Here is a 15,662-nt window from a genome sequence, read left to right as displayed (position 1 = left end):
GGCCCCGTGGTAGACCCAGGACACGCTGGAGGGATTATATCTCTCGGCTGGCCTGGGAACGCCTTGGGGTCCCTCCGGATGAGCTGGAGGAGGTGGCTGGGGAGAGGGAAGCCTGGGCTTCTTTGCTTAGGCTCCTGCCCCCGCGACCCGGACCCGGATAAGCGGAAGAGAATGGATGGATGGATGGTTTTTGTCTAACTCCTGATCCACACTCCAGTCCAGTAGGTGGTGGTAATGCAGCTCTAGACTGGTTTTTCCACCGCTGTTAGACCCACAGGAAGAAGATGACAACGGCAGAGAACTGTAATGCTACTAATGTGGGTGGAGCGCTCCACAACCTGAGCACTGTAGAGTTTAAACGAAGCATCAAAGCAACAACTTTGCTTTGAGGATTTTTTATAATTGAATTATTCGAGTTACTCAAGGAATCGTTGCAGCCCTAATGAGAACCTCCTTACCTTGTCTTCATCGCCTGCAGCAGCGCCTCCATCTCGTCAGCCTTCAGTGGCACAAAGCAGAGCCTCTGCCAGTGTCTTCAGCGCCTGCACCAGCACCTCCATCTTGTCTGCCTACACCGCCTGCAGCAGTACCTTCACTACCTCTGTCATCCTCATCAGAACTGCCAGAACCTTTAGTGGCTGCAGCTATGGCCACAGCCCAAATCCATACCAGCTGCAGCAGCTGCGTGCCCGTAGCCCAAGTTCACGTCAGCTGCAGCAACTCCTCAGCCAGAGTCCACGCCCGCTGCTGCAGGTGGTCAGCCTGAGACAGCATCTGAGGGTCCCGCTTAGTTCGAGCCTCCAGGGACAAAGTCAGTGCTTCATGCCAAGCTACCCGAGGGTCTCTGACATCACCCGAGGGTTCCTGCTATGCCATCTGAGGGTCTTCGCCAATGGCGCCAACTACCAGGCCTCCTCTTCCTTCACCGTTGGCCATGCGACCATCCTCCAGAGAGTCTTTACCGCTTGCCATGCGGCTGTCCTCCGCCATGCAGCTGTCCTCCAGAGGTCCTCCTTTGGCGCCATTGGGGTTGAAATCAGCCTCCTGTTGCTGCTGCTGGGATCACAGCAGGCCTCATGTTTTGCCCCGTTGCCACCACTGGCCTGCGGCCAGCCTCCTGAACTGTCTCGTCCATGCTGCTGGCCTCGTGGTCGGCCTACTGATCTTTCTCGTCCACTCTGCTGGCCACGTGGCAAAGGCCCCTGCCTGCTTCATCATCTTCACCGCTGGCCACACGGCAGGCCCCCTGAACTGAGTCATGTACACTACTGGAACTGCGGCTGGCCTCCTGTTTTGCCTTGTCGCCACCGCCAGTCCCCTGAATAATTTGGACTCTGCCAGCTGGCCTCTTAGCCTGGACGGCCCCCTGAACTGTCAAGTCCACATTGCTGGCCTCGCAGTCAGCCTCCTGATCTGCTTTGCTTTTGCTGGTGGCTGCCCACCGAGCCACCTGAACTGCTTCATCTCAATTGCTGGCCGTCCGACCAGCCACCTGAGTGTTGGTCTCATGGTAGACTTTTGAACTATTTTGTCTATTGTTGCCCGCCCTTGTGTCGCAGCTTGTTGTTTTGTTTTGGCACCCTGTTTGGATGCTTGTGTTTTGTTTATGTTAGGTTTTGTTTAATGTTCTTTTTTTTTTTTTTTTGTTATTTTGTCCCTCGACCCAGCGTTTTTGGTTGAACTTTTGTTTTCCCTTGTTGTGCTTCTTTTGTTTAATTTTTTGGTTCTCTGTTTTGAAGCTATAGTTATGGTTTGGTTATGTTTTGATTTCTAGTTCCCCAGTGTTCCCGGCGTGTTGTCTAGTCCATGTAACTGTTTCTTTGTCCACTTCCTGTTTTATTTTGTTAGTCTTCTTGTCCTTGTGCGTTGTGTTCTATTTGGATTCCCCTTTGTCACTAGTGTTATTTTGTTGACCTGTGTTTCCCAGCTGTGTCCATGCCCCAATCAGCCCTCTTGTGTATTTCACTCCTGTGGTTCCTCTGCTTCTTGTTGCTTGTTGTCTTTGTCATTGTTCCCGTCATTATTTTGTTCAGTATTGCCTTCTGTTCTTGCTGTGTGCCTCCTGCCCTGAATTCCAGTCTATGATTTTTTTAGATTTGTCAAGTCTAGTCACATTTTGCTTAGTAGTGGGTGTTTTTTTTTGTTGTTGTTGTTGCTGGCTCCTGACCAGCTCCTCTGTTGCTCCATGCCTGCAAATAAAGCTTGCATTTCTTTTAAGCTTTTTGTCCTGGGTGTCCTGCATTGGGGTCCTCTGCTTTTCCTGCCACAGTGTTACATGACACACAGACTGAACTTTATAAGAGGCAAAGGTTTAAATCACCAGCAGTTTCAGTCTTTTCTGGAGGAAATAGCTTCTGAATTTGGTGACGTACCTTATCAGAGAGGTGTGATGAGCTGCCTGAGGGCATTTGTCAGTTCATGGAAAGTAAGGAAAAGACTCAGTAGGGCTCTGGGATGAAAAGTGGCTGCATGAGTTGACCTTTCTCTGCAACATAATGAAGCATATTAATGCATCAAACCTGCAGCTTCAGGGACAGGACAGTGTAATTATGCACATATATGATGCAGTGAAAGCTTTTCAAGTCAAGTTGCACCTGCAAGAGATGCAGGTGCAAAAAGGGAATTATGCCACTTTTCATATTGCTAAAAAAAAAAAAAAAATCAGACTAGTTCTCCACAAATTGCAGCTGCGATTTGTGCTGAAAAACTGGACACACTGCACAGTGCAGCTTTCTTCTGTCTTTGAAGGAAGACAGAACTTAGGAGAAATTAGCATCACATGTTGTACCTGAAAAAAAATTTGGAAATTTTCATCAGCTTAAAATATTCTCATTTTTCCTGATGTTACTGAGAAGAAAAATAAAATTTTTATATTTTATTTAATCTGGGGAGGATCCTGTTTAACCGGCGACTGTGTTTTCAGTTTTGCCTATCCTGTGACTGAGTTTGACACCACTGATCTCCAAAGTCACTGTCCTGTGTTTTCTGTTTGTCCAAGCTGTCATTTTAACCCTCATCAAAACATGTGAACACAACTTTATGCAGACAGTTTAGCTAATAGAGACATTAAATAATGGCTACGCCTGTCTGACTGTCACACAAGAAAGTTTGTCAATTTCCTGAAGTTTCTGCTGGTTGCTGGTCAACCTCACAGTGACAACACTTTTTTTTTTCTTGTTACAATGTCAAATAAACTTGATGAAACAAAGTAGAGCAAGCAGAAGATACTTATTTTTATTTTATGGTGTTATATTTTTATTATTATGCAGTAGCTTGTCAAAATTGCTACAATTTCATCTTAAAAAGGAGCCCATATATTTTGCCAAAGGTAAATGTGAGTAGTTAGCACTGTCACCTCACAGCAAGAAGATTTCTGATTAGAACCTCAGCTGCAGCCTTTCTGTGTGGAGTTTGTATGTTGTGTAAGCATAACTGGTAATTATAAACTGGCCATAAGTGTGAGTAAGTTTGTAGCTGTCTGTCTCTCCTGAGTGCCTAAAAGCTGAATAAGCAGTTAAGAAAATGAACATGGATAATTTCAAACAACAAAAAGAGAATGTCAGGTCCACCATTAAATTCAGAACAGTTTCAAATGCTCCTGAATGACTAGAGAAGTTAACATGAAGCACAACTGAGTTTGAAAACACTCCTCTTTGATTATTTGTAACATACACATTGTCATTTTCTTCTAATGTAAATAAAAATAATCAATTATTTTTGAAGGCAAGGATATGTGGTGCAGGGAAACATCCCATCTGATTTCATTTTGATGCAAAGGATTAAAAAAAAATATAGAAAATCACTTTCCTCATGCACAATACATTTACTCAATCAGGTGCTTTCTTGGACTGTGCAGAAACATATTGATCACAGTTACATCACAAAATACATTTTTACTGCATGACGTATTTTAAACTTGACCATAGACTGAAGTTTGACTGTTATCATTTAAGTTCTGTTTGGAAATACAGCAACATAGCAGTCTTTACATGCACTCCCTAAATAAATAAAGGGCTCACAGTAATAATGCCACATGTACACTTAATTTTTTAATTTTACTTTTCTAATTTTAAAGGAGGTTATGATTCTTAACAACTTTTTCAGAGATTTTTTGATTTCTCGTGTCTGTAGAACATATATGATTGGGTTCAGCATTGGAGGAAAGACCATGGTCAAAGACAGGTTTATGATCCTGCCATTTGGGTCTATGTTTGCACCTAGAGTAAATGTGATTAATACTGGGATGAAATAGATTGCAACTAATGAAAGATGAGCTGTGCAGGTTTTAAAGCCCTTCATTCTTTCTTGAACTGTGGCAACTTTAGCTAAAGCATAGCCAATACACACATAACTGATCAAAACAATTGTAAGAGGAAGCCAAAGAACAAGAACTGGCACCATCTTAGCAATTACATAACTGGGTGTATAGTCATTGCATGCAAGCCGGTATATCGGGCCATGGTCACAGATATAACTTTTAATAACAACTGACTGACAGAAGGAAAGTCTTGTAAGGAAGTCAACTGCAAGGAGCACCACAGTAATGACAAATATCCACAAAGAGGTAATCAAAGAGATCATGAACCTGTGAGTCACCTTCACTGGATAATGCAGTGGGTAAACGATAGCTATAACTCTGTCATATGACAGTGCAACCAGATTTAAAGCCTGTAAGAAAAAGCAAAGATAGCAGAAAAACAGGAATGTCAAGCAGTCATTATAAGGAATCTGGGTGTGATTAAACAAAAAGATATCAAGAACCTTTGGCACAATGGCAGTGTTTCCTAACAGATCCACCAATGCAAGATTAAATACTGCAATATATTTTGGTGTTCTTAGATTATGATCCAAGCATATGACCCCCATTACAGCTGTGTTTGCCAGGACTGAAATAATATACACAAAAAACAGAAAGACATAATAGTATCTAATATTAGGAATCCCAACAAATCCACTTATAATAAAATATGCAGGGCGCACAAAGGTAATATTTTTCCCAAGTGCAGAGTTGAAGAAGTCCATTGTAAATTTTCTGTCAAACTTGTATTGTCCAAGCACTGACAATACAGAAAGCAGTACTGCACATCAGGCTTCTGTGATGGAGACGGTGGAGTACTGCTGATGATAAAGCTCAAGCAAGCTTTAACTGTCTGCTGATCTCCTCCGTGTTTATATTTATGGATATTTATTAGGAATGGCACGATACCACTTTTTTAGGTCCGATACCGATATTTTATCTGCCAATACGATACAAATCCGATATTTAAAAAAAAAAAAAAAAAAAAAAACAATTGATTTCAAATGCCTGGATACATTTTACATACGTCAACAGTCTCACACAACAAAATCAAAATCTTTTAGTTGTCCCACGTACAAGACTAAGAACCAGGGAGGGGCAGAGCTTTGTAGGCAGTGGCACCAAAGCTCTGGAACTGTTTACCACTCCAGTTCCATTTAACTGACTCTGTGGAGTCATAAAAAAAAACAGTTGAAAACTTTTCTGTTTAACCAGGCTTTCTGTTGACTTTATTTTTATTCTTTTTCTTTTAATATGGTAATGTTTTTAACATGGTGTTTTATCCGGGTTTTTTTGATATTGTGTTTTAATTATTGTACAGTGCTTTGTGACTTTTTGTCTGTGAAAAGCACTAAACTTTACTTACTTACAACAATTGCTCTGTCACCTGAATCCTGTTGCTCCTATGTGAGAAGGTGATGCATTGGCTTATGGTATGTTGCAAATTTCAGTAGGGCTGCAACTATTGCTTAATTTAGTAATCGAGCATTCAATCAATTATACCATCAATTACCCAAGTAAGTGGATAAGAAATACGTTTTTCACATTAACAGTTCATCTGCATATTTTAACTTCCGTACTGCAGTTTTTCCCTGTGTGAAACAAACAGGGTGGATGAAGCAGCTATGAAGTTCTCTTTTCTTCACTTACTGATCGGGTGGTTGATGAAAGACCTCCAGCTGTCCCACGTAATGCTTTATATTCACAAGCATTCTCGTAAATACGTTTCTACTGCAGGTCTGTATTTAGTCACTAATCAGGGATTAAAGTATAAAAAATATTTTGATGCGGAAGGGATCCTTCCGGTACCGGACAATCACTAGCTCTCTAGCAGTATGTCCGGGAGCTGAAGTAGGGAAAAAAATAACAGCTGAAATTCTCAGCACAGTGAGCACAACACACAAACACGCAGAGAGCATTTTGTGCACTGTGCACTGCACATGTCCAATTTATGAATGCAGGTTTAATAATGTAGTATTTTAGGTAATCAGTATGAAAGCATATTTTCGAATATGCTTTATTTATTCTTATGTAATGAAAAATGTTATTAACCTCTTCTACAGACTGACTTGCTTAATCATGTTGTAACTGACTCACTCTGTGGGCAAGCTGCAAGTCATTCTCCCAGCAACTCCATTACCTTATTTCTTGAAGTGGTCTATATGTAGAAGAAAGAACAAGGAACATGCTTGAATGGCTGATAGAACATTTTAATGGTGCACCACATGACATGACTTGATTATGATAGAATGTACAAAGGCTCATGGGAAAAAAACTCCAGATTTTCATATGTAGAGAGAGTTGCATTTTCACCATCTATGTTATCAACAGTGATGGCATAGTTACCTTGAAAAAGTAATCTGATTACTGGTTTAAAAAATAACTTACTTTACTGATTACTTATTTTTAGAATTAACTAAGTTAGATTACAAGTTACTTCATTAGTTACATTCAACTGCTGCTAGTGTTATGCCAAAAAAATGTATTGCCTGTGTTTAAACAGCTGTAAATGACTTGTTGACCTATAATCTGTGAAATGCCTCAAACATATCTCTCATGAATGATATCAAGTCTTTCTGAGAGAGAAATAGCTTTTCTATCACAAGGCAGAAGCTGCAATCAGTTTTTGGCAAAGTGACTTTTATATATTTGCTTTTTTATCAAGGTAAAAACTGTCACTGACATTAAAAATGTCTTTTAAAACAGAAATCTGGCTAAGAAGGCTGCAGATATCACAGCAAATATAACATCACAGTTCTATAAAGATATGTTAAGTGACCAAAAAGCACTGGATTGATTATGATGTAGGTACAATAACACAGACTTGCCAAACAAGATTATTGCAAAACAGGTTGTTTCTTCATTTTATATACAGATGCAGCCACCGAAAATGGCCGGCCGATCCGTGACGCGACCTTGGCCGGTCCTTGGCCGATTCGTGGCCGAACCTTGGCCTAAACGTGATCCCCCGCTAATGACGTAGGAATTCCGGCCACTGGTGGGAACGCCCCTAAGCAGCATTTGGGGAAAATGGTGGTAATGTCTTGTTTATCCACCAGGAGGAGCAGTAATAGTGGAAGCGCATTCATTTACAGTCCGCTGTATACTGTACCAAGGATCCTCACATCATTGAACTGTAATTGTAAGCGGAACTGTCCATTAAAAACAATAGAAAGATGAGAGTAAAGCGGTCATTATAGTGGAGTGGTGAGTATTGTCTGGAGGGACGGGCTGTGCTTGAAGTTCAGCCCGGGACCTCGAACAGGCTGTGAGCGCTGCACCGCCAGCGAAACTGGGTAAAAAAATAAATAAAATAATTCTGATCACCAGCTGGTTTGGCCTGGGAATGACCTGGGAAGCCTTATCCTCTCATCAGTGTCACATTGTTCTTCCAAGTCTTCACAATGTTAAGCTTTTTGTTTGTTTATATTTTCGCTTTTATTTTATAATCAAAACTGCGACCAAAATGACTCTGCTTCTCAAACTAATAATACTGGCAGTCGTTATCGTATGCTGAGCTAGGGTTAGGGTTAGTAATTCAGACTAAATGTCATCCATATTACCTTTGCTGAATCTAACAAAGCATTCTTAGACTCTCCTCCACCTGCTTCATCAAACCTCAGCAGCAAACATATATGAAGGCAGCAGCTGACACAGTAACAGTGAGCGCAGCGCACTGTGCAGTCTAAACTCTGCTCTGATTAATTATATGAATGTACAGCGAGTCAATCAGGATTGTGAAACGTCAGCTGCAGAGCCCCCAGTCTCCATCATCAGATCAATGCCCGGTTCATTTTGTTATGTAAGCGCTTTGAGTGCTCATATCTGAGTAGAAAAGCGCTATATAAGAACTAGTCCATTTACCATTTACCATTCATTTTCCATTTTATAAACAATACTTTAGAGGTTTTCGTGAAGTCACACTGTGACAGTGACGTGCATTAGTGTGTGTGTGCCATCAGTGGCTATAAAAGGCCTTTTCTTAAAGGATAAAGTGGTGTTTGAGCCACAGTTACGACGGAGCGGCGGCTCCTTGAAATGGGACGCAGCCTTCCTGCGGCAGACAGCTAGCAGCAGGAACCGGACGCGCCAGGTTAGCCTAATAAGCTACTGAGGCGTCCATGACAACCACCATAGCAACAGCCTTTTAAGACCGTTTTAAAAACATCCTCAGAGTTCAAACGAACAAAAATATATGATTTGAAACAGTTACAGCTGCAGAGCTGTGGCGGCTTCTTTAAACGTTGTTTACATAGATGATCATGAATGATACGATGTAGCTAGCAGTGTAGCTAGCAGTGAATGAGGTGACGTCATTGTGTGCACATTTCACAGCTGTCTGTCTCAGTCTGTTGTTGATATTACTCCAATTAACATGTGTTTACTTTCTCTGGACCATCTCAGGTCCACCGTTACAATTTCAGCCTACAAAATGATTTAAATATGAACACACACTCTAACATCAGTGCGCTTTATGAAGTCCAATACTTAAAATAAATATTATGTTTGTAAACATTCATGTCTCTGAAATAAGTACAGATGTTCATGTTTGTCATTACCATTTTATTTGTTTAGAGAATTGTGAACTTCACATTGTGTATCTAATCAGAGTCTCAGCAACCTTCAGTCAGAGACTGAGACTGGATCACAGCTTTAACCTCTGCAGAGTCACAGACAGACACAAACCTTCCAAATCACACACAAGCAGCCCAGTCTCATCATTTTTGGATGCCTCTACGGTACACTACACTGTGATCAATATATTAAAAATTATAAATGAAAAGATAACATTTACATAAAGCTGTTTCTGATAAAGCTGATTGTGGCAGTGAAAACACATGTTGCTGTGTGAGTGTGACTGGCAGCCTGTGCACTGAGACCATGAAGCCCACTTCTCTGAAGCAGCTTCTTCTTCTTCTTGGCATCAAAACAGAGGTGGGAGAAATCTACCAACAGGAGAAAGAAAATCTGAGGTGAAACCAGTCAGGACAAATGATTAAATTATATATAGTAGTTCAATACAGCCTCTCAGGTAGCTTTGTGCTGATTTCAGCTCACTGCTCCTGTCTGTGGACCCGTGGTTTTTATGTTAGTAACCACTTAACTTCCATTCATCTATTTAACTCAGGGAGGAGAAATGTCAGGTTGGTGCAGGCTGGTGAGTTTAGGAGGGAGGTGCGTTTGGTTCTCTGTTGTCATTATCTGAAAGATTTGGTTCACCCTGTGGCTGGGCTGTATCTGGGGTTACGTTGGACCTGTCACACTTAGCAAGTTTCCCAGGTTGGTGTTTATGGTTTAGAACTTCTAGCTCTGGAGCAGCATCTGTGGCTGTGTAGGGTCCCGTTGGTTTTTGCTGTTTCTCCAGATCTGCGTTGGAAATTAGGTTATTGATCTCAGTGCATTCCTAAACAGGCTGAACAAGGTTATATATCGTCACCCTCCTAAAAAAAATGGTCAAAGACATTTTTAAAATTTTATTTTTGTCTAAATTAAATTTTCAACATTCGGTTCAGTTTTTTGTGTTTTCTGAAAAGCCTGAAAAAAATCAAGGGAGGGTGACGACATGTTTCATGGCTAAATAACATAACTGCTGCAGTCTGATAGTGACAGCAAGATCTGAAGCAGTGGGTGACGAGGAAGAGGAGGAATACAACAATTTGAAGAGATCCCTCAGTCTACAGTCAGCACAATGGCTACATTAGTGGCTGTTTGAGTTTCCTTCCATCTGCTGTGAACCTGAAGCACGGAGAACACAAAACATCTCTTCCAAATTTGAGATCACAATTACAAATATGTTCTTATTAAAGGTGAAATATGTGTTGTGACCTGGCTTTTTATACACCTGGCAACCCTGGGTCATCAGTGGTAACCCATCCCCACCCCCACACCCATCCCACACACATTCCGATCTACTGGCCCCGTGTACATAACAAAAGGTGGCCTAATGAGATGTAAACTGCCATTTGGAGGTGCTTGGTAGAAAAAGGAGTAGTGTGAAAATGCTGGTAGTTCTAGTGGTCCAAGTTGTTCACCCACTCCTCCAACCTCCTACAACAGTCTCCTAAATCCTTAGGGCTTGGTTTGTGGCCTGAACTTGAGTTCAAGCTTCTCCAAACTCCACTGGTGTTGCTCTGCAGTAGCTGGTCCTCCATCTTCTTTCTGTAGGTGTGTTTTCCATCCCTGATTTTCCTTCTGAGATCGTTCTGCACAGCTCTCAGCTCCTCCTTATTTCCTGATCTAAAGGCTCTCTTCTTCTCCTTCAGGAGAGCCTTTGTTTCAGAGCCACAGTTATGTACAACAAGTAATACTCAAGTCAATGTTAAACATGTATTAAACATGAACATGAACATTAAACATAAACATAAACATCACAAGAAACTGCTGGATACTATTCTGGAAATGCCTAATGAATACAAGGCCACTGTGAGCAATAACAAACCTTTAAACATGATAATCAAAAAGTACACATTAAGTATCATTGCTCACCTTTATTTATGAGAGTGTCACTTCTCAAAATGATTGCATGCTGTCAGCTCTCATGGGTGAAGTTTGGCTTTGAGGGTTGGAGAAGAAGCTTTCCAGCACCTTTGGATTTCCAATTCAGTTCTGAAAGAGTAAAGACACAAACTACAATGATGTATGAAGCGGAAATGTTTGATTGTTGCTGCAGCACTAAACAGGTTTATAAACTGGTAGCTGATATAGCCTGAAGTATTAAAGATGAACCTCCTCTTCCACAAAAAAAAAAAAAAAAAAAAATTAGTGGTTCTTATTGCTGTTCTCAAATCTGCTCCCTCCACTGATAAACAACAACAATGTAAAACATATTAATGAATCAGTAACAAAATTATGGTGTTGAAAGTAAGTAGCCTGATGCTTCTAGATTAGTGACTCCAAAGCAGGCTGAGTCAAAACCTGAGATGGAGACTGGGTTTGTTTAAAGCTCAGGACAGTGAATCAGTCCCTGCTCGCTGACAGGATTCCCAGAGTCTGGAAGCTAATACACTGTAAGTAATACACTGTAATACACTGTAAGTTTCAGCTCATTCTCAGGTGCTGGCAGGTTTCATGGATCCTCAGGTTTGTCACAGAGGATTAAAGGCAGCCAGACTTTCAGTTTTATGTGTATAGCGCCAAATCACAACAGTCACCTCAAGGCTCTTTCCACAGAAGAGCTGAAGGCTCTGCATCCCATTCTACTCTTAAGTATCATAGGAACCACAAGGAAGCCAGCAGTCTGAAGTATAAACAGACTGCTCTTTGTTTAAATAGTGAATATAAGAAACTTGCTAATATAAGGTTTGTTTACAGTGAATATAAAGAAATCACGGAAACCTCCCCAGCAGTCTAGGCCTATAGCAGCATAACTAAGAGAGGCTTCAGGGTCACCTGATCCAGCAACTGTGTTCAGACCAGTATCATTTTATTTTACATTGTGATAAGCCGGGGTCAGTTCAATGCAGATTAAATGAAGCACTGTACTCGCAGATATTGAATATGGATGCACTGAAGCTCATCAGGATATTTATTTGGAATCTGTGGCTGAAAATAATCATTTTACTTAACTAGTAAGTCCAGAAGCTCATATTTCTGTCATAACATTGTTTAAATAGTGAACGCTTTCCTACGATATCCGCTAACATTTGCACAGAAAATTTAAGCTAGCGTCTCAAAGACGGCAAAACCCGCAATAATCTCTACAAATGCATCTCAGAGTTGGAATATCAGCGCTCTCTTACACCACATTAATCTAATTTCAAGTGCTTATTGAACTCACTGCCTTAATAATATCACTATATAAACGCTGTCCATTGAAATCCTCTTACCTGAACACTGCAGCATTGGCCGGAAGTCAGCGAGCATGGCTTCTGTAGTCCTTCTTCTGTAGTCCTTCATCCCTCTGTCAGTGATCCTCCGTTAGAACGATAACTACCTTCTCGACTGACTAAGAGGTGCAGACGGCCCTTGCTGGCCCATATCTACAGGCCTGAAAACCGCTAATAAAGTCAGTAATTACCTGATAACATCCGAAGCGGGTGAACTAATGCAATTTACCTGGACAGCAACGGGAATACGCGTGACCATGGTTACGGCCGATGGGGTGATGGGTACTGTAGTTCATTTATTTATTCATCGTTGGTTCATGGATTTAACACAGAGGGAAAACGGCTTCAGACCACGGAACTCACAGAAAAAATTGGACACCGAATATAGCACTAACCATAAACACGTAAATATAAATTTAGACCTAAAAAGCCCCACAAATGTCATCGTTACAACCATAAGCAGCACCCCACATTAAATGAAACAAGGAGAAATTCATGTCAAAAGGAAAAGTGGTGGTTAAGGATCGCAATTAAAGGCATAATTCAGCTTCTGAGCTTCCAGTTCAAAAGAAAAGGGGGGAAAAAAGGGGGACAGGGGCAAAAAAAAAAAAAAAACTATACTGCAGCTTAGAAGCCGTGCTCAGAGGCACGAACTTGATCCCACTGCATTTCAGGCAGGTTAGAAGTCGTGCCGAGTAACACGAAAAAAAGAGGGAATTCGTGTTCATGAGCACGAATCAATAGATTAAATTTCGTGACTACTGCACGAACTGCCGTGAGACCAGGTTGGCTCAGCGCAGCACCGCTTCTTTTTTAACCTACTGTATTTATTTACTTATTTAGTTAAAAGATGAAGTGAAACAAAGGAATCTTTTGGTGATTCGCAATGGAAATGTGTGAAAGGTCATACTGACAAAAATTTTAGGCATCTATTTTAGGTTTTCAAAACCTGATACTTCACCAAAACTTTTTTGAATCACAGAACTCAACGTTTTTGTTAAGAAGGCGCCACCTTTTGGTGACAGTTTACAATTGAGGGAAAGGGGTGTGTTCATGCTGGAAAGTAGATACGCCCAGGAGAAGGAGGGGGACTTCCAGCCCGACGACAGCCGGACGTCGGCCAGCTGGGAGCTGGACTTCAGCTGGCCGACGTCTGGCTGGATGCGGCAACATTAGGTGGCTGCATCTGTATAAGCCTTTCATAAATCATGCTGACTGCACTCTGTTTACAATATAAGCAAAGACATTAAGCACATAGAAAGTTGAATCACTTTATGACAGACATTCACTTTTTGGCACATCACCGGCAACCCCCACCCCCCAACATAAAAATGACAACCGTTTGACAGTGTTAAGTGGACTTTTTTTATATTTGGTACTAGAAAAATTTGGATTCAGTGCTGAAGCTGCCAAATCTATTAAAATGCTCTAACAGAAACCAACTTCAAGAATAAGAATAAATGGTAATCTGACGGAGAATACAACATTAGAACGGTCTACCAGGCAGGGCTGTTGTCTCTCGCCAATTCTGTTTGCAATTTTTTGAAGCCACTAGCCCAAGCAGTCAGACAGACACCTAAGCACTGCAGAGTTTCAATGAAGCATCGAAGCAACAAATTTGCTTCGAGGATTTTTTATAATTAAATTATTCATGTTAATCAAGGAATCGTCGCAACCCTTCATATGACACGCTTTTCACCCGGTTCTCTTGATCAGAGGTTCCTGCAATGTATTCCAAGAGGAAAAACAGTTATAAATACACTAATAGAAAATGGGAATTTAATGATTTTCCAAGAGATTTTTCAAAAAAGATGAATTAAGCAATCAGGACCATTTCAGGTATTTGCAGATAAGAGATTTTTATAATAAAGAACTAAAAGACAAAGTCGACCTGGGAAAAAAATGGAAAAATTAGGATGATAAATGGAAAAAATAAATAATAAATAAAAAAAGGATGATTAATGGAATCTATAACTCTTAGAAATATTGAATAATTTCCACAATTTATCATCTGATGGCGAGGAAAGGGAACACAACTTCATATGTAAGATTGAAATGCGAGAGAGAACTGGGTGTAAACATTTCTGAAGATGAATGGAGTTATATTAGGAAAACGCAACAGACAACCACAACATCGCGTGTTTGGAGAACATAATGTTGGAAGAATATAATCAGATTCTTTGTCACACTAAAAATGAATAGCAAATATGCATCAGTATTGCAGCCATGTTGGAGGAGCTGTGGAAGTATTAATGTCAATCACGCTCATGTCTTTTGGCTTTGTCCAAAACTCACAAAATTTTGGGGTGATGTCCACTTAGCCATTGCTAGAATTATGGGTTATGAAATACCCAAATCATTTAAATTCTTGTACTTGGGTTACATGGCAGGAAATGAGGTATTAAAAGAAGACAAATATATTTTGAAAATTTTGTTAGTGGCCTGTAAAAAAACAATCACGAGAAAGTGGCGTAAGTCTGACCCTCCGACACAAAATGATTGGCTGAAAACTGTGAAGGAAATATACACTATAGAGCAGTTGACTCACAGGATAACACTCAAGAAGAATAATTTCAAGATAAATGGGAGAAATGGACTTTATATGCATCAACAACAAGAGAATGATTTAAACATGGACATATAGAAGTACATTGTAAATAAGGCAACCTAACATGTGCGCGTGTTAAATTTTTTTCTTTTTGCTTCAGTTTCTTTTGATGTTCTTGTAAAGGGAAAACCCAATTAAAAAGAGTATAAAAAAAAGACAACTGCGAAACTAGGGCTAATCAATCATGTCTAAGGGCAGCATTTCCTCTACTACTGTAGGAAAAATGAGTTCTGTGGTAGTATGATAACCATTTTTGCATAATATTTATGCTTATGTTACATATATCAGTTGCTACTTTCCCACCTCCGAGGAGCCGTGTTTGTGTCAGTGCTGGTGCTGGTTTCCTTTAATGTACAGCCTCTTATTTTTTTACATTATTTTATTGATAGTGTGACACTACAGTATACAGCCTACACAAAGCTTAAACAATGTAAACACGTAGCAGTTAGCAAGATGACAGCTGTGTGTCTCCTCGATCACAGCCTTTGGCCAGTCTAGTGTTTCTGTTTCAGTGATCTGAACATTCTGATATCCAGATCAGTGATGTACCTTCCACAGAATAAACAGACTAAACAGATGATAAATGAACACTTCGAGGGAGAAGCAGCTGTGGAATCCTTTCCCTCTGTCTTGCACATGTCTTGTTTTGTATATGATGTAAGCAAGATAGATAAGCTTTCACTATATGAAACTGAGCTGAACTAGAAGTCGTCGGAACTGCATCTCATCCCACACGGGGATGAGATGCAGTTCTGACCCAGATTAATCTGTAAAACTGTGTGACAAATGGCTAATTAAATTTAATAATTGGACTCCTTTTTCCGTTGTTTGTGTCATTCCTGTTCGATAAACGAACTCGCCCAAACCTGGGAGGAATAAGCTGGTAACAGTTTTATTCAAAAGTTTGTCAATTTCCTGAAGTTTCTGCTTG

At 40.6% G+C, this 15,662-nt stretch overlaps 1 protein-coding gene across 1 annotated transcript; it reads right to left on the bottom strand.

Annotated features, from left to right (window-relative positions):
* Positions 1-867: 867 nt before the first annotated feature.
* Positions 868-5,022, bottom strand: LOC115791469 (olfactory receptor 1-like). Its single transcript, XM_030745557.1, has 2 exons — positions 4,060-5,022; positions 868-1,056 (listed from the first exon to the last, which is right to left on the bottom strand). Exons 1-2 carry the CDS (start codon positions 5,020-5,022, stop codon positions 868-870), a joined length of 1,152 nt encoding a protein of 383 aa, XP_030601417.1.
* Between the last annotated feature and the right edge of the window lie 10,640 nt (positions 5,023-15,662).

The sequence above is a fragment of the Archocentrus centrarchus genome, chromosome 14 (genome assembly GCF_007364275.1).
Source record: "Archocentrus centrarchus isolate MPI-CPG fArcCen1 chromosome 14, fArcCen1, whole genome shotgun sequence".
Classification (NCBI taxonomy): Eukaryota; Metazoa; Chordata; class Actinopteri; order Cichliformes; family Cichlidae; genus Archocentrus; species Archocentrus centrarchus.
Note: the sequence above shows the minus strand (reverse complement) of the source record. Positions and strands in the feature narration are given on the sequence as shown.

Bases quoted from the DNA above. Each gene is read 5' to 3' on its own strand.
- LOC115791469 (XM_030745557.1), bottom strand. From the start codon at position 5,022: ATGGACTTCTTCAACTCTGCACTTGGGAAAAATATTACCTTTGTGCGC. The intron at 1,057-4,059 runs GTAAAATTAAAA...CTGTGATCCCAG, and splicing joins CCTCCTTTAAAATTAGAAAA to CAGCAGCAACAGGAGGCTGA.